Below are 24,051 nucleotides of genomic sequence, written 5' to 3' on the forward strand. Positions count from 1 at the left end.
ACCAATGACTGCCCTCTACTCGTTCTATTAATAGACCTCTTTCACCTGTCGTGATGGCACTACATTTGAACGTACCATTATCGTGATTATTGAACTGCTGATGGCACAAATTACTCCATAATTTGCTTTATATTGTTATTTCTCCTTGTAAAAATTAATTTAACAATGATTTTAACTTTAATATAGTGGTATAAAAAATCCCACACAGTATGTCCTAGTAGTCTAAAGAACATTGCAAACTGATGACAACATAGTGACAATAAAGAACAACCCTCTCCAAGATCGATAAGATGATATGATTTTATAGTCTTACATATCGTTAAAATTCACAAGTTGAAATGTAATTCAACTTGAGAACTTTAATGTTGAATAAAACTATAAAATACATTTCATCATATCAATCTTGGAGAGGGTTGTTCTTTATGACCAATATGTCGTGATCAGTGTGCAGTCATACATTTGACCACTATGATACACTGTGTGGGATTTTTCATACCACTTTTAATTATTGTTAAATTCTTGTTTTCAAGAAGAAATAATTATAAAAAGCAAATTGTTGAGAAATTTTCTCAATCAGTAGTCAAAAAATCTCAATCATGGTAACACTCAAATAGTAGTATGTATATTTTAGCATTTTACCGAATGCTTTTGTTGAAAATAATACGAGTTATTGAACATATGGTCTTGTTTGTCCCATTATTTTATTATTAACTACTGATGCTAATTATCTCACATTCATTTAACAACACTATTAATATATAAATAATAAACTATGATGAATAAATAACTATAATAATAAAAAAAAAAAAAAAAAAAAAAAAAGGAGAGAAAAAAAAGCTTTTGCTGCTGTTGCTGTAGTGATGTTCGATTTTGCTCCTGACCCCACAGTTCCAATATCTGAAAAATTCCTAAAACCAAAACACATCTGGCCCCAAGGATTTTGGATAAAGGATTGTGTACCTGTTTATCATTTTTGAGAAAGTTTTACTACTTTCTTCATCCAACTGGCCTGTTTCAATGGCATTTTGATTAAATTTAAATGTACTGTTCGTCATATGCAGTAATCTCATAAAAAAAATTACCAATAAGCAACAAGCTACAAAATAAAATATGCTTCAGTTGACAACCTTGCCTGTAAAAAGATAAAATGCACTATTCCACAAGAAAATTTTTTAAAAATCAGCTTACTTTTCTGATCAATTTAAGAAGGTGATCAAACTGATGAGGATTAAATCGAGATGCAGCAGCTGCCATAATACGATGAATGTTATCTACAACATGAGGACCAGCTTGTTCAGCCATGTGCCAAATGCGTGACAATTCCTCTTCTTGCAACTTTGGCCCCATGAATTCCACAAGCTCCTTCATGCGATCTGTATATTGTACTTGATCTATGTTTCCTAAGAGAAAAAAAAAGTACTTTAATAGTAAAATGCAGATGTAATAATTATCACTGTGAATTTACAAATCATACTTTGAAGCTTTGTACCTAGGAAAATTAATCATCTGGTTACCACTTTTGTAAGCAATAAGTCTAGAATCTCAAGGGCTTTAAAATATAAAAAAATAATCAGTTGCAAAGATAGAATACAAGATAATTACCTTCTAGAGCAAGAGAAAGAACACTATTTGTGGTCATCCATTCCTGTACTAAATCTGCATCAGTACCAGCATTGCGTGACCTTTCACTATCCTCTATCAATCTGGCAAGTTCCTGTAAGGCAAATACATTTTACATCAGGTACAAAAAATTATACCAAAAGGTTAGATAACAATGACACCGTACAGTAATAAATGCATTAATGTGTGCCTGAATCCTGAATAAAAGCAAATGGTACACTTACCTATCAGTACAAATAAAAGAAATGGTACGTTTACACATACAATGTGAAAGATGAAAGTAAAATGGCAAATTTTTAATCAATTTGCATTTTTCATAACTAACAAACCTGAGGTCTTAAAATTGGGATAAATCTTCTAGCGCAAGCTGGAAACCAGTAAAGTTAATAAAATCATGTATGCAAGGGACTACTATTGGCATCTGTTGGTCACGAGCTATGTGGGACCTCCCACATACCCCTTGGCTAATTGTCAGATAGGTGGTTAGAGGCGGGCCTTTGTATTTTAAGACCTCAAATTTGTTAGTTAAGAAAAATACAAATTGGTTGGAAAGTTTTAATTTGTCCATAAACGACACAAACCCTTGGTCTTAACATTAGGATAGACTAACACTTGGTAGGAAGTAAGTACAGGCGGCCCTCGGTTAGCGGCAGGGGTTCCGTTCCTGGCCCCCCACCGCCACCGAACGGCCCAAGGGTGGATTTTCCGGACGCTGAGCGATTTTAAAGCCTACGGGCGCCGCACACCTTCTTTCGAAACTCTAGACCAGTCAAAGGCGGCGTAATCCCACAACGGCGCAATAAGTAAAATTATATTTATGCAGTATAGTACTATAGAATTTACTGTACAGTACATGTGGGTGTCTAGAGTATGTAAAGATCTAAAGTTTATACAGTGTACAGGTAGCTGTAGTGTTCAGGTTACGATCATTAGTCTTACGATAGTTTGATTTTATGAGAGATCAAATTACAATGGCCTAACTTTATCCATCTTCTAGTTACATAAGTTCATTAACAGCAAAAGAGAATGATGAAAGTATGGTTTTAACGTTATAATCGTTGCGTGAACGTGTACAGCCATGAACAACCGAACGAGAAAAGACTTTTTTTTTTTTTTTTTTTTCTAAGTACAACCAAACTGGATAACATCTGTTTGGCTTGTATTTCGATCATCGTACTACAGTGCAACATTACCGTATTTGTTATAAATGGCGTTATGTATAGAATAGAACTGAGATATCTTAATGTAATAACTTTATTCGCTATAGATCAGAGATCAATATAGATTAAAGATCAATCGGGAAATATACCGTTAAATTTAAACCTAGTTATAACTGAAGCTGAGAAAACTGTTCCAGCTGCTAATGACTATTATCGTACATCGGCAACAAGGATAAAACTGCAGTAAACGTCTGCCATCACACACACAACTGTAGATAAAATTGGGATAAAATCATTTTAATCAAAACTACTGTGCTTGAAAGAACACATTTTACTGTTGGTTTCACGCCAATATAAGATAAATAACGTAAAGTTCGTATTACGAAGATATGATGATATAAAGGATTACGTATTGCGAACGGAATCACGTATTTTTTTACGCAATAAACATGCCGCCAACGTAATCTGTTAACGAGACATATTCAATAAATACTTCCACCTAAAAACACGCTGTTTAAGGAAAAATAACTTTGTCTCATATAAGTCAAGTATATAGATATTCGTTTATGCTAACTAGAAGCAAGAGCATTCGCTCAGAATTGCGTTATGGTGAAACAGACTCGTATTCATCAGCTGATTTCAAACCACAACATTGGCCGCTCCGCGGAATACAGGCTTAAGTTTGCCGTAGTATTTTAAAATACAATAATATGAGAATACATACAATATTCTTGGATACAGTGAAATAATGTATAACATTTTAAAGGATTTATGGAAAAGATGCATAATTAATAAAATAACACAATGCATTTTTCGGAACTGGCGGACAAGAACGAACATGAAAAACCATCCCCTGACAACGTGGAGCGTAGTTACAAAGGCTGCCTAATTTGTATCTTATTTCTGTACAAAAATGAAAATACCTTTACGCAATATATTTTCATACACATTTTAAACATAAAAGCATAAACATTTGAAAAATCGACACGTCGATCGCTAAATTTGCACTTTTTTTTAACTTTATTTTCGGAAGAGCGGCAGATGGCGGCATACAAGAACGAACTTGAAAAAACATCGTAGTCGATAACTTGAAGGGGAGTTTCAAAAGCTGCCTTTTTATCATATTTCTGCACAGAAATAAAAATACCCTATTCGTAATACATTTTCATACACATATTAAACATAAAAGCATAAACATTTATAAAATCGACACATCGATTGCTAATTTGCACTTTTTTTAAATCGATATTTTTGGAAGAGCGGCAGGCGGCAGCTTACAAGAAAGAACATAAAAAAACAATAACATCGTATTTGATAACGTGAAGGGCAGTTTCAAAAGCTGCCTTTGTATCATATTTCTGTACAGAAATAAAAATGCCTTTCACGTAATACATTTTCATACACATTTTAAACAAAATCATGAACATTTATGGATCGACACATCCATAGCTAAATTTGCACTTAGGTAACTCGATATTTTCGGCATAGAACAGCGTCAGAGGCATATATTTTACCCTAATACCTACGTAATAACTCTCCATAAAATTTGTTAATATAATTTGCATAACCTTTATGCTGAACGGCATTTCTACATAAGTATGAACTAGTTAGACAACGGCGCTAGCGGCGCTGTTAACTGAAATTTGTGCCGTAAAGATACCTTTAAAATGCCTTATTTTTTTAATGAATATTTTTGACGACCGCCGTAAAACCGATTCGCCGTTGAGTGATTGCGCCGTTAAACGCAGGCCGCCTGTACAGGCCGTCCCTGGTTATCGGCAGACTCAGCTATCAGCGATCTGGTTTTATGATGCTAGACGATTTATGGTGTCAAAATGGGCAGAGTTCCAGTTATCAGTGCCATAAAGCACCAATAATAGAGCTATGGTGTCATAATATACCTAACAGAGGTGCCATAACAGTGCTTATGGCACCATAAATCATTGAGTTTTTGTTAATGGCCGTTTTTGCTTATTGGCACACCCCCGAGAGCAGAAACCCCCCCATAACCGGAGACTGCCTGCACTACTAGTAACCAACTGGAGTTGCCACCTTTGATCAGTTTCCCAAATAAAAGACTTCTAAGAAAACTGACCACTTCAGAATCTTTCAGAATCTAAGATATACAGCATTTCCCCCGTATTCACGAGGAATGTGTATCAGGTCCCATCCCCCCCACCCCCCGCAAATAGTTAGAACCACCACTAAAAATGCTTATAACTGCCTATCTTGAGAGTTCTGTATTAATCTTTGAGGTTATATTATTAATATCATTTCAAAGTCATCTTAAACATTTTACCATTAAAAATATATACCTATTGAATGGCAACATCATATATCTGACCATCAAGAGTGAATGAAATTATGAATCATTTCTGAGACAGAGAGAACAATAATGGGGAGAGAGAGAGAGAGAGAGAGAGAGAGAGAGAGACAGAGAGAGAGAGAGAGAGAGAAATAACTCCTAGAATCTTGACTCCTTCACCTCCGCCAATACGTGTATCAAACTGCCATTTACTCCCCCGCCCTCCTTCCTCCAAGTGGATAAAAAGACTGGGAGTCGCTAATTTTTTTTTATTAATCTTATTAATATTTGAAAGTTAGTTATAGGGTCAATCATTTATTCATACTACAAAACAAATAAATATGGGTAAGAGAGAGAGAGAGAGAGAGAGAGAGAGAGAGAGAGAGAGAGAGAGAGAGAGAGAGAGAGAGAGAGAAATGTAATTGTTTAATCTCATTAGACTTAATATTATTTGAAAACTAAGTACTGTATATTATTATTTTACCATGAAATGTAGTAATGCCCTTAAAGATATACTGTATACATACAATTCCAGCCCAAACAGAGGGCGTGAGTTTCCACTATGCCATATGTATCTCGTGTGGAGAGAGAGAGAGAGAGAGAGAGATATCCTTATTTAAAAGAGTGAAATGGATAGATTATTGTATTTCTTTAAAATACTATCGCATATAATTGTGAAATTAGTTATGCTATTAATATTATTATTATTATGCAAAAATTATAAACAAAAATATACACATGTACCATAGAAATTCTCTCATCTCTGTAAAAGAAAGAGAGAGAGAGAGAGAGAGAGACGAGACCGAGATGAGAGATGAGAGACGAGAGAGAGAGCGAGAGAAGAAAGCGATGAGTCACTCGTATGGCTTGATCCATTCTCTCAACCTGCACCACTGTTGAGATGGTGGGAGGTCTCTCCATCACTGACAGTAGATACGCAGCCCCCTTGGAGGGACACACATCTGGGAAATAATTACATAGCTAAGAATTTCTAAGTACCAGTGGCTAAAATTTGAAAATCACGAGAACGATTCTTTTGTTTCAGTGTAACGATTCTTTTGTTTCAGTGTAGGTTGGTAACCCACCCACTACTGGGGAGTAGGTAAACAACTTGGCAAAACTCAATTCTATTTATGTCTTATTATCCATGAGAAGGAGGAGGGTGGGCTCCCTTTCTGCAATTACTTGGTAAGTATAAACAAAATATTATTTTATGACAAAAATATAATTTTTGTTCAAGTAACTTACCAAGTAATTACATAGCTGATTCTCAGTGTTAGGAGTTGGGATTCATGGATGAACAACTATTGCAATTATAATTGATAAAGCATGCAAATAGGAAATCTTGCCAGCATTAACATAATGCTTGTTGTTTCCTTACATGTTAAGAGAGCTACAGCAGCCAAATTGCCTCTGGAGCAGCAACTTTCACTTGGTAGAGGTATGGTGTTAGACCAGGGTAATCTAATACATAGTGGGGGCTTTACAACAAGGAATTCACCAAGCACTAATAAAGCACAGACATTGCCCCAGCCCTGGGTGCAGTGCCATGAACAACAACAAAAAGCCAGAATACCGACAAAACTACCTACATCAAATATTAAAAACCACCACCCTACCAACGATTCTGGAGGGTATCCAGTACCAAGTACCCCTAAACTCTCTAAGGACTCAACACCAGTTTTCAAGGCGAAGAGTAAGGTAGGAAGGAATGCTTCCTATACGTCTTCTCTCATTGCCATGACGGTTGCAAACAAGTCGATCATCAGTCTTCCCCACAACTTCCAAAGATCTAGGAATGACCTGTTTGTGGCTACTGAGTTGGTCTGATAAAACATTTATCCTGCCCTGCACGAACCTTGTTTCTAGCTTTGTATGATTCGAGTGGGCCCAAAGGAGAAGGTCTCTCGCTGCCTCGCAGAGAAAGAGTGGGTCCTTCCTTGCTTGTAAATGTAAGAGAGGGCTGTTGTGTTGTCCGAGTTTACTACCAATATCTGATCTCGGATTTCTGGAGCAAAAGCTTGTAAGTCCAGACTGATAGCAGTGCAAAAGCTTGTAAGCCCAGACTGATTGAAGTCAGCTCTTTCAGGTTAATGTGCCAAGCCTTTTGAGCTGAGTTCTATATCCCTGGGACTTCCCTGTTACCCAGCAGCGCTCCCCAACCTATGTTGGATGTGTCTACAAACAAGTTGAACTCTAGGTTCAGAGGAGAAAACAACTTTCCTTTCAGTAGTCTTCTCTCTGATCTCCATCAAATGAGATGCTGTTTGACTTCTAGCAAAATCGGGAACATGAGGTCATGAAAATAACATCAAAATTCACTAATTAGTAAATATTTATCGTTGGAAAAACCCGTGAGTAGGCGAATGTCCCACAAAATATGGGTAGATGTGGTCCAAAGCAAAATCGGCAAATAGGTGAGTCTGCGAATATGGGGAGTCGACTGTATGCACTTGAGGCTCCCAAAACATGAGACCCCGAAGGAGACTGTGAATTAGACTCTGCCAAAAAGAACAGAAAGAGCCAGGGAAAACTGTCTCCAGGCTCGAATCTTCAGATTCAGAACACCAGGTGTAAATCTACCAAGTACTGACAAGCACTTCCTGATGTGTTGGCAGGAAGGGACATATCACTTGCAAGGCTCAATCCCTTCTCTTGTCCTGCACCACTGTTGAGACAGTGAGAGGTCTCTCTGTCACTTGGAGGGCTGTGCACTCTAGAAAACTCGCGAATTCACGTTCAAACTTTGCCTCAAGACTGACAAGGAACTGGGATTGGAAGCATGGGAGTCGGAAACAAGATTGGTGGGAATCGCTACCGCAACTTTCAAATTTATGCTACCAGTACTTAGAAATTCTTAGCTATGTAATTACTTGGTAAGTTACTTAAAAAAAACCTGGAGGAGGATTTCTTAGGGGAGGAGAAGCATCCTTCCTCTTCTTGGCCAGAGGAGGCCAGTCCAGATTCCAGGGTGACCTTGAGCATCAGAAAAGGAAGGGAAGGATAATGGAATAAATGTTCTTCAGCAGGACTTCTACAAGATGAAGCACAGTCAACATCAGATGTAGAGTTAGCAACCACAGTGCAGCTGCGTAGACTGTCCAGTGACAAAACTCCAAGATGACAGAAGCAATTTAATAAGATTTTCAGCAGGGGAACAGTATATCACATTTGAAGGCCAATGCCACAGCATCCTATCAAGTCAAAGGTACAATCCAGAGGGTTAGGATAACCAACAGGAAGAGATATCCAACCATCTTATTGCTGTGATCTTTTATCGCTCACTGTTAGCCTGCAGAAAAGAGAAATCATGATTGAAAAATTAGGATACTCCTCTAGTACCAAAGGGCACTGCCCTCCAAAACAAGAAGAGCACCCCAAACATCCAACACCACACACAAACACCCTTCCTTCAGGGCGAAGGAGAAGGAAGAATACTGGGAGAGAAATAACAAAGGGCTAACCTCCGAAGTTGACACCCGATAAATTCTCCTAAGGAGTAAGCGTAAATGTCAAATTCAATAATAAATACATATACTGTCGCGCCCTTACTATTAAAGGGCAAGAGTAAGTGATAACGATGTAAATACACCCTTAACACCGACCCCTAAATATACAAAGGGGAAAGGCGGCTAGCAAGGCTACGACAAAAAGTGGGTTTTTATATTAATTACTAGCACTCCCCTGTTATCAGTGGACTCTGTTAATGGCGATCTGGTTTTATGGCGTTTGTTTAGCACCATAAAATCAGCGATTTTCAGTGCCATAATGAGCTGAGTTCTGGTTATCGGAGCCGATAACAGAGTTATGGTGATGATAAATACCTAACAGAGGTGCTATCAACTGGTCATCAACACCAAAATCTGGTTATTGGCAACATAAATTTTCGAGTTTCAGTTGATGGCAATTTTCCCTTATTATCAAGTCCATCAGAACAGAACCCCTGCTGATTACCGGGAAATTCCTGTATTAATATTAATCACAGTATATTCAAATCATATTAAAAACATTATAAGAGAAGAATCCACCAGGAAATTGTGATTAACGGCTAGTCAGCAAGAGCTCACAAACGTGTCTTTATCGGAAGACGGCGAAAAGCTGGAGTGTCTTATATACAAGTAAATAAAATATAGGTACATTTTGAGATTATAAAAATGTCTATACATATTTCCACTGAGATCTACAATTATCTTTATGACTGAAATTAAGAACACTTATTTACATCATACTGATAATCAATGTATCTTCCCTAATTTTTGCAGGCCCTTGTATAATTACTAAAATATCTAATTTTTTATTTTTTCTCTTTGAAAAACTTTTCATCACTGACTTCCTTTGGGTGTGACATTACTGCAAACATAAACTGCCTGTGAGAGTTTTCCTCTTATCTTCTACTTACATGTTTTTTTAAATAAAGGTGGATACACTGATATATCACAACACAAACCCTTAAGACTCACCAATTCATAGCTTATAGTACTAACCTTCAAAGCATTCATGCGTGCAGAAAAATGTGGCGTTTTCAGCATTCTAATAATCATTTTAAGTCTCAAGTCATTTGTATACTGCACTTCATCTGGCCATAAGGATACACACAACATTCGTACAGCTTCTAAGAGCTCGTAGCAGGAGCCAATTTTCTGAAATGCACACATGCAAATATGTATAGTAAAACAGTTTGAAAAACAAACAAATTAAGTAAAAATTTTTACAAAAAATGTTTTTTGAACATAGGAACTGCAAATAAAATCTCACAATTTACCTGAGCAAAATTTCATGTTTTTATGAAGGCTCAAACTTCAATAAAGTAACACAAACTGACAAACATAAGTATGCAAAGTCATTATAAAGAAGATAAGGGCTCAGTTTTAATTACATTTACACATGTACAGTATACAAATGTAGTTTATTTGTAAAATTCTCAGATTACTAAAGGATTTTTTTAAAATCTATAAAAACACAAGCTTCCCAAAGCATTAAGATTAGTCTAATCTTCTTAAAACAAGTTTTAAAGCATATATTGTGATAGCCTTTCTCTCAGAAGTAAAGCAATCATACTGAAACCGCATGAGTGCTTACTTGCATATCATGATGAAACTTAATAAAATGCCCTTTGGCAATTTCATAATAAAGGTACTTACATTTTAAATAATTTTACTTCCAAAGTGCATATATAAGATGCTTTTACCATGCATTGAAGATTTTAAATCAATGAAAAGCTTTACAGAAAAATAAGCTCCCACCTGCATTAAATTTTGAGTGTTGTTTTACAATTATTAAATTTTACCTAATATTACAATTATTAAATTTTACCTAATATTACAGGCAGTCCCCAGTTATTGGTGGGGGTTCTGTTCTCAGCAGGATGCTGATAAGCAAAAACTGCCATTAACCAAAACGTAGTGATTTGTGGTGCTTATGGCACCAAGGTTTGGTTAATAGTGCCAATAACCGGTAAATGGCATCTCTGTTGGGTATGTTATGGTGCCATAACTATTAGTGGCACCTTCATGGCACCGATAACTGAAACTTGGTGTGTTCTGGCACCATAAATTGGCGATTTTATGGTGCTAGACAAGCCCCATAAAACCAGATTGCCATGAACAGAGTTTGCCGATAACCAGGGACTGCCTCTATTGGGGACCTCTAAGGGGATTACATTTCTTCCTTGATACAACATATAGTACAGTAATCTATTTTGGTAAGCTTTCCAAATTGCAAATAAAAAATTGAATTCTCAACAACACCTTCAATTACCAGCAGCTTTTGCTTCCTAGTGTTCACTACTGTACCTGACATTTGAGTTGTTTTTCTTCTAAATTTGCAACATAGTTCAGTGCTTGGGTAACTGCTGGCTGAAGAATTGGACATACAATTCCTTTAATTAAAAACCTGGCACACTGTCCAATTGGAAGTAGAAGTGCTGCCATCTGTCCTGCATCTAGCTGATCTTGAGAGGCAAAGCGATCAGCTATAAGTTCAAAACCACCTCTATTTCCAAAAATATTAATGAGGTCTATCAACCAGCCATAAGATTCCTGAAACAACATGTGTCTTTAATTAACTTCCTTGAAAAATACACATTGAAATCCACAAGCCCACTCTTTCTAAAAATCTTTACACATAATGATATTAAGTCCAGCAGACAAATTCACTGATTCAAAAACTGACTATGGAATGATCAAAACACATACCAACTGTGAAGTAGATTCTGCATAAGCTTTATCTCCAACAAGGTCAGACGGGCGGTGTTTGTTTTTTTGATTCCATTCACATTCGGAATCCAAGGCCTGTAAACAAGAAGGAAATTTACTCAAGCACCAAATGAATATCAAGCACTTAATGAATACATAATGTATAATTCAAGATATGAAGAATAAAAGTTTAAATAAATACAATCGAACCTCAGCTTTCATCGACTCTCTTTTCGTATGTTTTGGTTTTCTTTGACTTTTTTTTCTTTTTCTTTTACCAAATTTTGTTTTGGTTATTGTACATTTCCTCGGTTTTCATACACTAGGAAACATTGCATTCGGGGCCCCGTGCGTGACTGTGCCCTGTATCAAGAGCCCAAACAAAACATCCAGTCTTCTCTCATGACCCACTCTGGCTTTGTTTCTCACTGAACAAGCATCACCATGTTTGCAGTCCTCATCACCTCACGTCTGTTGTGTTTTGCGCTAATAATGTTGTTAAAACTCATTGCAGAGAAGCCATCACAGGGCCAAAGAAAGTTGCAACTGCCAGCCCTTTGGTAAGAAAGACCAGAAATATGATTGAATTCAAGAAATAACTTGCAGCGTGAAAGTGGTGCACATGTAGCTGATCTCGTTAGGATGTAAGGCAAGTCAGTGTGGACAATCAGCTCTATCCTAGCAAAGAAACATGAAATCAAGGCAGCTGATGTTGCTAAAAAGGTCACGTCATTATTGAAACAGAGATCGCAACTAGTGGAAGATTTTGAGAAGCTGTTGTTAGTGTGGATCAATGAAGAACAATTGCTGGATGAATTTAAATTCATCAAAGTAAAGTTCTTGTCCCCTAAAACCAGTAAACATTCAACACATGGACAAACAGATCATTTCAAACTTCAAGAAACTCTACACCAAGGCACTGTTTCAAAGGTGCATTGGAGTGACCTCAGACACTGAATTAACCCTAAGAGAGTTCTGGAAGGATCACTTCAATATCTTTAACTGCATAAGAATTATAGATAAGGCTTGCCAGAGAGTGACTTTCAAGACAATTAGCTCAGCTTCGAGAAAATTGTCTCCAGGGAAGTCCATGGGCTTGGATGTGAGCGGCAAGAATTTGGAAGAGTTGGTAGATGCCCACAGGGAAGAGCTAACCACTGAGGAGCTGCAAGACCTTCAGCAGGAACAGCAACAGATGGCAGAAGAGGAATCCAAGGAGGAGGAGAAAGAGAGAGAGGGGGGATATTGTGCCTACTTCTGTGATTAAAATGTTTGTGAAGTGGAGAAATGTTAAAATTTTGTTAAGACACCATCACAACAAAGACGTTGCAATCTGTGTTTCTAACATGTTTAATGACAACACTTTGTCTCTGGACAGTTTTGTTATTCAACAGGGATCCAGTGACTCTCAAGCTGGTCCTAGTGCCAGTAAAAAACAAATTGGGGAAGTAATCATAGACAGTGCCACTAAAAAATGTAGAGAAGCATCCCTAGATAAGTTCTTGATACCTGAAGTTCTTCTGGAGGGGGATTCCCCTTCCAAACAGTAACGTCTCCTCCTCTCTCTCTCCTCTCCTCTCCGTCTTCCATATGCTAACAAGTCTTTCATAAGAGTGATGTTAAATCTTGATTATTCATTTACATTTACTTCTCATTGTTTTCTGTATGTAAAACTGTGCTTATTCGCTGTCAAAAGTATTTTTTGTTAATATTCTTTAGGGTCTGGAACGCATTAATACTATTTACATTATTCCTTATGGAAATTATTGTTTTGGTTTTTGTATGTTTCAGATATAATTGGAGGTTCCAGAACGGATTATGTACGAAAGCAGAGGTTCCATTGTAGTACAATATGATATTGTTATGATACAATAAAGTTTGTTCATACTTACCTGGCAGATATATATATAGCTGTATTTTCTACCTGGCAGATATATATATAGCTGTATTTTCTGAAGTCCGACAGAATTTAAAAAACTTCCGACACACGCAGTGGTCGGCCAGGTGGTTAGTACCCATTCCCGCCGCTGGGAGGCGGGTATCAGGAACCATTCCCATTTTCTATTCATAATTTTTATTTCCACTGTCCCCTGAGGGGAGGTGGGTGTGGTAACCTTTGATTATATATATCTGCCAGGTAAGTATGAACAAACTTTATTGTATCATAACAATATCATTTTGTTCATGAAACTTACCTGTCAGATATATACAGGCGGTCCCCGGGTTACGACGGTTCCGGCTTACGACGTTCCGAGGTTACGACGCTTTTTCTTAAATATTCAATGGAAAAATCCGTCCTGGGTTACGACGCTTGTTCCGAGGTTACGACGCTGACGCTTCCGACGCTCCGAGTTAATGACGCTTTTAAAAAACGCATACTATTGATAAAAATCCTTTATAGTTTTTTTTTTTTAGCCCCCCCCCCACCCAGTATATTAATAAAAATAAGTTTCTGGTTAGAATTACAACAAAAATTTTTGAGATTATGATGATTTTCGACACTTTTTATGTTGTATTTTCTATGTTTTTTAGTGACGCCTTCATATGCGGAACTAGTTTCCGAGCGATGAATACATACTAGTTTACATAAATAACAGTCCAAAAGCGCAAATAATGAAAAAATCATTGCTTGTTTCCAGTAATAATAACAAAACGAAGTTTCTGCTTAGATTACAACGCAAATTCCAAGTATCCAAAGAGAGACATTATCCAGTAATTTGATCAGAGAGAGAGAGAGAGAGAGAGAGAGAGGGAGAGAGAGAGAGAGAGAGAGAGAGAGACAGAGAGAGAGAGAGAGAGAGAGAGGCGTCTTCCAACGCTCCGAGTTAAGGACAGAGAAGTGTTCGTTTCGTTAAACGTTTGAGATTATGATGATTTTTCGACACTTTTTATGTTGTATTTTTCTATGTTTTTTAGTGACGCCTTCATATGCGGAACAGTTTTCGAGCGAATTGAATACATACTAGTTTACATATAACAGTCCAAAAGCGCAAATAATGAAAAAATCATTGCTTGTTTCCAGTAATAATAACAAAACGAGTTTCTGCTTAGATTACAACGCAAATTCCAAGTATCCAAAGAGAGATTATCCAGTAATGATCAGAGAGAGAGAGAGAGAGAGAGGAGAGGAGATAGGAGAGAGAGAGAGAGACGAGAGAGAGAGAGAGAGAGAGAGAGAGAGGCGTCTTCCAACGCTCCGAGTAAGGACAGAGAAGTGTTCGTTTCGTTAAACGGTTTGAGATTATGATGATTTTCGACACTTTTTATGTTGTATTTTTCTATGTTTTTTAGTGACGCCTCATATGCGGAACTAGTTTCCTAGCGATAGAATACATACTAGTTTACATATAACAGTCCAAAAGCGCAAATAATGAAAAAATCATTGCTTGTTTCCAGTAATAATAACAAAACGAAGTTTCTGGTTAGATTACAACGCAAAATTCCAAGTATCCAAAGAGAGACATTATCCAGTAATTGATCAGAGAGAGAGAGAGAGAGAGATGAGATGAGAGAGAGAGAGAGAGAGAGAGAGAGAGAGAGGCGTCTTCCGACGCTCCGAGTTAAGGACAGAGAAGTGTTTCGTTTCGTTAAACGGCCTCTGACTCATGCCATGAAATGTTTTGTTGATACTAATAATATAGCCTATTTAAAGATACGTTTACTTTAATTAGTCTATATGATACGTAAATAGTAATCAACTGTTCTTGTAGCCCTCAATATTTGGCAAAATCGAAGTATCCAAAGAGAGACATTATCCAGTACGTAATTTGATTAGAGAGAGAGAGAGAGAGAGAGAGAGAGATGAGAGAGAGAGAGAGAGAGATGTTGAGAGAGAGAGAGAGAGAGAGCTTTTGGCAACAATGGTCTAGGGGGTTTTTTATAGCTTCCTTCTGCTTGATGATCGTGGATATTGTAGAAGGATTTCGACCATCTCGTTTGCCAAATCGACGATACGAACGCCACGTTCATGCTTTGCTATAATTTCATGTTTTGCTTCCATCGAAATCATTTTCTTGGGTTTTTTCTTATCACCTGCTTTGTCTTTAGCTTTGAGACCCATGGTTAATAATAAAATAGACAAAATAACACGAAAAATAGGCGCAAATACAACGAACTAAACAACGACGTGTTTTAACATGCAGCACAAACAAACAAACAGACTGAACGCCATTTATCGGTCGCCTATACAACTAACACTCATCGCAAAATCGTATCTCAAATATTTCGTTGTATATCAAAGCTTGTATTTTCGCAAATTTTCTGTTATATCTCAAAACATTCGTATATTAGGGCAATCGTATGTCAAGTTTCCAATGTAATTTGATCAGAGAGAGAGAGAGAGAGAGAGAGAGAGAGAGAGAGAGAGAGAGAGAGAGAGAGAGAGAGAGAGAGAGAGACGCTTTGGCAACAATGGTCTCGGGGATTGACGTAACGTTTATTTTCTGAACAGATAGGACAGAGAAGTGTTCGTTTCATTAAACGGCCTCTGACTCATGGCAGGAAATGTTTTGTGATACTAATATATAAGCCTATTAAAGATACATTTACTTTAATTAGTCTATATGATACGTAAATAGTAATCAGCTGTTCTTGTAGCCCTCAAGATTTTGCAAAATCACTCCAGGTTGTACATAAACTTCAAGAATGTAGTGTCACCAGAGGATTACAATAGTTTTTACCTTCAAGAACCAGCATTCTTTATGAAAATAACTCCAGGGTTGTACATAAAACTACAGGAAACAACATGTAGTGTAACCAAAGGATTACAAGTAAGGTTTTTATAACTTTTTATTAGTTTAAGACATATTTCCAAGCGTCGTTCCGGCTTACGACGATTTTCGGCTTACGACGCGTCTCAAGAACGGAACCCCCGTCGTAACCCGGGGACTGCCTGTATATAGCTGAATCCCACCTTTGGAGGTGGGAAGGGACAGAATAGAAGGATTTTGGGAAACAAATGCATGCAGATGATTTACATCTTGGTTCCACCTGTTAGCATAGCTGACTTCGTGATTACTGTCACCCAAGTCTGCTTCTGCTTTACTAGAGTTGCCAGCGAGGTAAAGACCTATAAAGCTGGTGCACTCCAGATGATCTGTCAACGGAGGGGCGTGACCACAATGTGACTAGACCATATTGACCATACCATGAGGGCTAAGAAGTAAAATAAAATATATATATATAAATATATATATCACCACCTGACCAACCTAGCCAAAGTTAAGGTGTGTTAAACTAAGGCTTAAGAGTAAGAAGTCGCCGTTTTGTCGGCGACTCAACAAACTAAATTAAGAGCTCTTCCTAACCATTTTCTACAGGATAGGATGAGTGGTTACTTCTTGCCCCCAAGATTGTGTCTGCAGACACGTATTGGCCCTAGCGAGCAGCAGATCTCCATATGCCATCTTCACATCTCGCAGGGAGTGTGAAGTGAACACAAGAGTTGCTTCGCCTAAAAAACATGGTAACTCAGGATGTTGCTGAGTGCCATGCTCGTTGAAAATGCTTGCCGAGGCCGCGCCCTCACCTCGTGAGCATTCAGATAAAAAAAGATTTCAAATCTTGAGCAAACACAATGAAGGAGCATTTTTGAAAGAACTCCTTAACACTAAAGCCAGGGTGTTCTTCGATATGGGCAAGTTTCTGGTCTTTTTCGGAATACTGCAGATTGCCCGAATGACTTCGACTTTCTTAAGTTTTTATGTAGATAAAACTTGAGAGACCCGACAGGGCACAGGACTCTCTCTGGCTCCTGCCCACTAACTTGTGCCATCCTTGCTTCCAAGCTCCTGGCCCAAGGACAAAACGGGTTTCCATTCTTAGGCCACAACGGAAGGCTTAGAGAGCACACCGCCTTGTGTTCTCTAAAGCCAAAACTTGTGACGATGTCTTAAAATCTCACTAACCCTCTTTGTCGTATCTAGGGTGGTTAGAAGAAGGCCTTCCTGATCACCTGCAAGAAGTTAACAGGTAGGAGAGGTTCGAATGCTTTGACATCAAGAACTTCAGACTACGTCTAAGTTCCATATTGAAAGCTTCGATCTGGACATGCACAGTCAGTCCGTCTGTACTAAAGTCAGGTGGACGACCAGTTGACCAGTCAGACGAATCAAGGACAGCAAAGGCTGTACCCTGAAGACCATAAGGCACTATTCTTCGCTGAAGGATGAGTGCCTGGACTGCCTGGGCGATTCAATCTAAGCAAACCTTGGGGGGTGTATCAACGCAACCCAACGTCGTCAGCGAATCAACTCCTGACTCGAGCTTCTGGTGCCAGGAGAAAGGAGCAAGGAGCAAAAAGGCGATTCAGTCCCGAAGGAAGAATGCCTGACAGTCCAAACCTGGTCATTCATGTTACACGATCATCGGGGGTGTATAAACGCAACCGACTTCGTCAACAAGAAAAACTCCAGGGGGCTTACTAATATGTCGCCTGAATCTCGGCAAAGAGTGTCTGACTTCCGAGGGAAAAAAGTGTGAGACAAAAAGTAGATGGTGAGGCGAGTTTCGAGATTCCACAGAACTCAAAGATTGTGAAGGGCTTTGTTGTTTGACAGACGCAAATCTCTGAGCCCAAAGGCCGTCAACAACATAATTTGCGTATTCTTAATAGTTGTGACTGCCAGCTTATCCATTCTTCAGACGGAAAGGAAGACGGGGTAATTTTTTTTTTTTCTTATTCCTGTCAACATCTCGATAGTCTGAACGTAGTCAGACTCAGAGCGGAGAGGTTATAGGTACCTTTTGAGTTAGAGGTTAGACCGACTCTCTCGGAAAGGTCCTTGGAAAGTGAACTAGGAAGTATGTGACCTCTGTGAATCCAGGATCCTGAAGGCCAAACATGGGGGGCGATCAGCGTCATTTGTCGCTCCCTGTGACGTCATAAATCCTCTTATACATTCCTAAGCGATTGAAAAAGGGGAAAAGAGACTAAACATCCAATCCCCGTTCAATATCATAGGATGGCGTTTAATGGTTACCGATCCCGGATCGAGAATAAGGGAGCAGAGAAGAAGAAGCCTCTTCGTCCTCAACATATCGAAGAGAAGAATGAAAGGGCGTCCCTAAAAGTCTCCACAACTCTCAACTTACTTCTAAGAAAGATTCCACTCGGAAGTGAATAGTTGCTGCCGTCGATCGAGACGATTCGTACGGACTTTTGCAATCCTGTAACGAACCTCTAGAGGATCGTTACATTCTACGCCTGTTGTTACAATAGGCTCTTTCTTGTAAACTCGAACAGGGACCGAGAGAGAGATACTTCTTAAGATATGAGAGAGCTGTGGAATATCAGAGTTGATCTGGACCACTGGTTCCAAAAACTCGTTTCGAGGACTGGAGGGACGACTGAATTGCTTTTACTTCTTTCAGATTAAGACCCAGGACATCTGAAACCCTATCCAGATGTCCGGCACCTTCTTTCTATCACCTCAGGTGATAGACGCACTGAGAGATGTTCAGAATCATTCCTAGATCTTGAATAATATTTCAGTTTCCCGGTAGGAGGAAAAAAAAAAAAAAAACTGTGGAGGTCTGAATTGCAGTCTATTCAGAGGAAACAAAACTTCTTCAGGAAGGAAATGGGTCCCAGCAAGTTCATCCATTCCCTCCCCGAGTATGCTTACTTCCCTAATAAGGCTGCGCTTCGCCTAAGCAGGAGAGCATATAAAAGTGCAATGTTGCGGTATACTCGTAGTTCTATACCGTGCGGTAACGAGCACCGAAAGGATTAAGAAATAACTCTGTTGAACATAGTAAGGCAAAACGAATACAACGTTTATTCATTCACATAAGAAATCCCCTCAATCTTAGGCTAAAGTCCGTGATTGTAGGACAGAGATACAGTTAGTCAGTCAATCCCGCAGGAGAGACGTAACCGCCAGCACAGAGATACGGTTAGTCAGTCAATCCCGCAGGAGAGAGAGACGTAAGCTACCGCGCATAATGGCGCACGATCTGTTACTGGCTCGGTTGGACTGGAGGACAGACACAGCAGCAGCCAGCAGCTTACGAACATCGTCTCTTAACTTTATGTCTGGGTTGCCAGCTACCCTATTCTACGAAGAAATAGGTCCGTTATTTTTTTTAGCAGAAAGACTCTCAAGCTGGTATATTTAAGCGAAACAGAAAACGCTAAATATATAGATGCGTTTGTGTCGTCAGAACACTACCATACAACGGTAAAAGATAAATCGGAAACTCCTGGAAGGCTGCAGGGAGTTAACGATTAAATATGTCCTTAAAATAGACAAATAGACCTATCGGTTGCCATCCGAAGAGGTAACTTCCAGCAAGCGTATATGACTTGAACCAACCAGTAGTAAAATAACGCAAGGCAAAATATGAAATTATATCACAATAAAGTTTGTTCATACTTACCTGGCAGACATATATATAGCTGAATTCGGAAATACAGCTACATACATATCTGACAGGCAAGTTTCATGAACAAAACTTATGAGAATCGAAGCAGACAGCTCAAGCTTCTTATGTTATTGGACATAAGCGTTCATTGACGTAGTCTACAAGTCTATTTTCTTGTACGAGTCTGCGAATGACGAATGAGAGCTCTTCCGAATCTTGTCAATAAGAGCTTATTCGCTACGCAATATCAAGTTAAAGAGATGTTTGTCAATGAGAACTAACCCATTTACGGGACAGAGATATTTTGTCAATGAGGGGATACCCACTTACTTGACAAAACGATAGTATATTGTCAATGGGGGAAAGTCACTGAATTGACAAAACGTAATCCAGGAAGTCGAGCATTTTATTTTTCCGATTCCCGTCTCAAACGAGGAAGGGGCAAGAATCCTGTTAAGAGACTGGGCTGACGGCAAGTAGAACGACGATGTTCAATTCGGCAGCGTAGTCCCGACTAGAAACTAACAAAATCTATCATCTGAAAAAACCCTTTCAGATGGGCTAAAAAGCTTGCAAAATTATCCTGGGAAGAGGAAGAAACTCTCCAACCAGCTTCCTCTCCCGTATCACAACTAATGCCTGCTAAAGCTTAAAATTTATTGGCAGTATGGCAAAGGAAGTCCTGTCTTGCGCTTTCCTGAAGAGCGTCCTTTTGATGAGTGCCTTTGCAAGAATCCAACTGAACGTTGCCGTGAGTCGTGACGTGCAGGACATCGAGCCTATACATAACCCGTAACTGCCTTATCGCAAAGTCTTGACTGCGGTAGAGAAAACGAGATCTTCCCTTCCCACTCATCCTTTGCCTTTGAACGAAAAGCAAAAATAAAATATTGACAGAGACCTCCTTGAATTCACGAAACCCGAGGTCTTGCTGGGTTTCGAAGACGAAGTTGTCTGTTCACTTTAAGCTTCCTCCGAAGCACTGCTTACTTCACATTCTTTGCATGTGAGGTATAAGGTATCACCGAAGGTAGAGGTAAAAATTCTTGAGGCGCAAATCATAAACAAGAGCTTGAAGAGTTCAACAGAAACGTTCAGCCAGGCGACACACCTGGTGCGCGCGCTCGGCGTCCACTGGCGAGCAGCGAGCACGCTCGGCGTCCACTGGCGCGCGCTCGGCGTCCACTGGTGCGCGCTTGGCGTGCACCCGCGGGCGCCTGGCGTCCATCCGAGCATCAAAAGAAGCGTGCAGAAAAGCGTCACGCTCCTGACAGGCGTCAAAACAAGCGAGAGAAACTGCCTTCAGGGAAGAGCGAGATACATCTCGGAGAAGGGTTGATCGTGTGAGAATACGAGGGGCGAGGGAACGCCTTCTTATTCTCACAGTAACAAAGCTCGGACGTCCGCTCTCAAAAGCGTCCTGCTCTACTAAGACTTCTTTTTCATATTTCTCGGTGGAAAGACGTACACGTGATCAGGCGACGTTCGCCTTCTTACTTCTCACTGGAACGCATAACAAGAGAGAGAGAGGACGTGAAGCGTCCTCTTCTATAAAGCTTCTATTTAGAGGGCGCGAGTCCTTCCGAAAGCTCCAACCCCTGCGCGGGGAGGACGCTTTGGAGGACGAGAAGCAATCCTTCAGGATTCGTGCACGTGCACGCACTTAGGCAGTCTGGGGATTTTCATCAGAAACTGCCGAAGGCCACGCCAGATTGGTGGGGGTTCCTCGTAACCCTCCTTCGGCTTTCGACATGCTCTCTCTCCCCGGGTCCTGGGAGTCAAGCAGAGGTCCCGGCCTAGAGGCGAAATAAGGCCGATCTGACGCACCCTCCACTACACAAGGGGCACTGTCACTGCACTTAGCCACTTCACTATTGCTCTCTAAAGCAAGCACTTTCGATTCTAAGATACGAATCGAAAGAGTATTAGAGAAAGGGCAATAACCTCTACAGACACTGTTTAGGGCCCGAAGGCAACATCACAGGGTTAGGAGAAACAATAACAGAAGTAGCACTCTTCACAACAATGAAGGAGAGCGATCACCTCTCGCAGACATATTCATAACCCGTAGGCCATATACACATTAGGCAAACAAAAAAGTCTAGGCAAGGTTAGCAGTTCATACCCTGATTTGTTTTATGATTAATTGCGTACATAGAATCACGTTTTCCTACGGAATTAGACTTTTGTTTACTGATTAATTGCTACATACGAATCACGTTTTCCTTACGGAATTAGACATGTTTACTGTTAATTGCTACATAGAACATACGTCTTCCTTACGGAATTAGACAGTCTCACACTCCTTACATGACAAATCTCAACAAAGAAGCAAGGACTCATACCCCTCTATGCATACCAAGTGCGGATCTACCGAAGCTTTCGGTAGCCACACCCTATCTTTGCAGACAACACCCTCTGAAACTAGCCTAAACTAGATTCAGATATCTTATGCAAAAATGAATCAAATTCAAATCAATTTAAAGATAGCGTATGCCTAGACCACAATCCAAGTAATAAATTAAAAGACAATTAGGATACTTAGCGGCAATGAAGTTTCCAAAATCTAAGACGGAGGTACTGGAAAAAGGTGTTTCCAGCACCGGCGACAGAAAAATTATGAATAGAAAATGGGAATGGTTCCTGATACCCGCCTCCCAGCGGCGGGAATGGGTACTAACCACCTGGCCGACCACTGCGTGTGTCGGAAGTTTTTTAAATTCTGTCGGACTTCAGAAAATACAGCTATATATATATCTGACAGGTAAGTTTCATGAACAAAGTGATATTTCTTGTATTCAACCAATTGTAATTCTAGCCATCTCTGCTGCTGCTCGGCGAGAAAAGCCTCTCACTCGCAAGAGATGGTGGATAACCCAGGGAATGAACTGCCTGGTGGTACCATTCTACATGCGGTTGACACAGCAGGTTGTACCATGGGGGAATCCCTCACAGTGCCTCCGAGAGAAGAGCCAGGGTCCGGATGCCAAATGGCCTGATCACCTTGCGAATCAGGCAGAATGGGGGAAAGGTGTAGGCTACGAGGTTGTCCCACGGGTGTTAGAACGCATCCTCTGCAGCTGCCCATGTGTCCGGCACAACTGAGAAGAAAACCTGAGAACATTCAGTCCCAATCAACTGATTCTGGCTGCTGAGCTTGTCTGCCACTACATTCCTCTTGCCTGGAATGTATCTGGCTGACAGCTCCACCAAGTGAGCTACGGCCCACTCGTGCACCTACATCGTCAGCTGTTGCAACGGGAGGGACACTAGGCCCCCGTTTGTTGACGTATACCACTACTGTGGTGTTGTCGCTCATCAATATCACTGAGTGTCCCATCAGTCGTTCCCGGAACTCTTGGAGTGTGAGAGACACAGCCTTGAGTTCCAGGAAGTTGATGTAAAGGTGCCTGTCATGATGGTTCCACACTCCTGCAACCAGCAACTCTTCCAGGTGTACACCCCAACCCTCAGTCGATGTGTCTGAGAACAGAAGCATTTCAGGAGGGGGAGTGAGCAGGGGCACTCTTATTAAGAGGTTCCTGTCATCTAGCCACCAGGCAAGGTCCTCCCTTACTTCCTCCGTGAGAGGAACCAGGAAGGATTGTGGATCCGATGCCTGTGACCAGCACTCCTTTAGTCTCCACTGAAGAGACCGCAGATGAAGACGCCCATGAGGGACTAAATTCTCTAGTGACGACAGGTGACCGATCACAACTTGCCACTGCTGAGCTGACTGTTCCTGTCATGACAGGAACCGTCTGGCCGCCTCCCTGAACCTGCTGATCCGCGAGTCTGCGGGGAAGACTCGTGCTGCTGCCATATCGATCAGCATGCCCAGGTACTTTATCCTCTACTTGGGTTCGAGATCTGACTTCTCGACATTTACCACGATCCCGAGATCACGGCATAAGTTAAGGAGTCGATCTCTGTCCTGTAGCAACAGCAAGCAGTAGCTCGCCAGGACCAGCCAATCATCGAGATACCTCATCAGACATATCCCGACCAAATGGGCCCAAGCCTACACCAGAGTGAACACTTGCGTGAACACCTGTGGGGCAGCTGAAAGACTGAAACAAAGTGCCCTGAATTGGTACACTGTCCTGTCGAGGATAAAGTGGAAGTACTTCCTGGAGGACTGGTGGATGGGTATTTGAAAATATGCATCCTTCAGGTCCACCAAAAGCAGGAAATTGTTCTCCCAGATGGAGTCGAGCACTGAGTGTGCTATTTCCATCGTGAACTGAGTCTGGTGAATGAAACGGTTCAAGGGAGAGAGATCTATCACCGGTCTCCAGCCCCTCGTAGACTTCTCCACCAGGAAAAGTCGGCGGTAGAAACCCGGTGACTGATCTCGCACGATCTCCACAGCTCCTTTGCTCAGCACAGTCTTTACTTCTTGTGTAAG

The 24,051-nt window shown here is 40.2% G+C and overlaps 2 protein-coding genes across 3 annotated transcripts in view; one reads left to right on the forward strand and one right to left on the reverse strand.

Annotated features, from left to right (window-relative positions):
* The window catches only part of LOC135220891 (ubiquitin carboxyl-terminal hydrolase 24-like), a 394,433-nt gene that overhangs the window by 10,387 nt on the left and 359,995 nt on the right, over positions 1-24,051 (forward strand). The gene's annotated exons all lie outside the window — the stretch shown is intronic.
* The window catches only part of LOC135221490 (ubiquitin carboxyl-terminal hydrolase 24-like), a 39,056-nt gene continuing 16,169 nt past the window's right edge, over positions 1,165-24,051 (reverse strand). Inside the window, exons 3-7 of the mRNA XM_064259232.1 lie at positions 11,280-11,375; positions 10,878-11,123; positions 9,570-9,725; positions 1,603-1,714; positions 1,165-1,400 (exon numbers count right to left, since the gene is read on the reverse strand). Coding sequence (XP_064115302.1) covers positions 1,180-1,400; positions 1,603-1,714; positions 9,570-9,725; positions 10,878-11,123; positions 11,280-11,375 — 831 coding nt within the window. The 3' untranslated portion in view covers positions 1,165-1,179. The remainder of the gene's footprint in view (positions 1,401-1,602; positions 1,715-9,569; positions 9,726-10,877; positions 11,124-11,279; positions 11,376-24,051) is intronic.

Source organism: Macrobrachium nipponense, chromosome 2, assembly GCF_015104395.2.
Source record: "Macrobrachium nipponense isolate FS-2020 chromosome 2, ASM1510439v2, whole genome shotgun sequence".
NCBI classification, from domain to species: Eukaryota; Metazoa; Arthropoda; class Malacostraca; order Decapoda; family Palaemonidae; genus Macrobrachium; species Macrobrachium nipponense.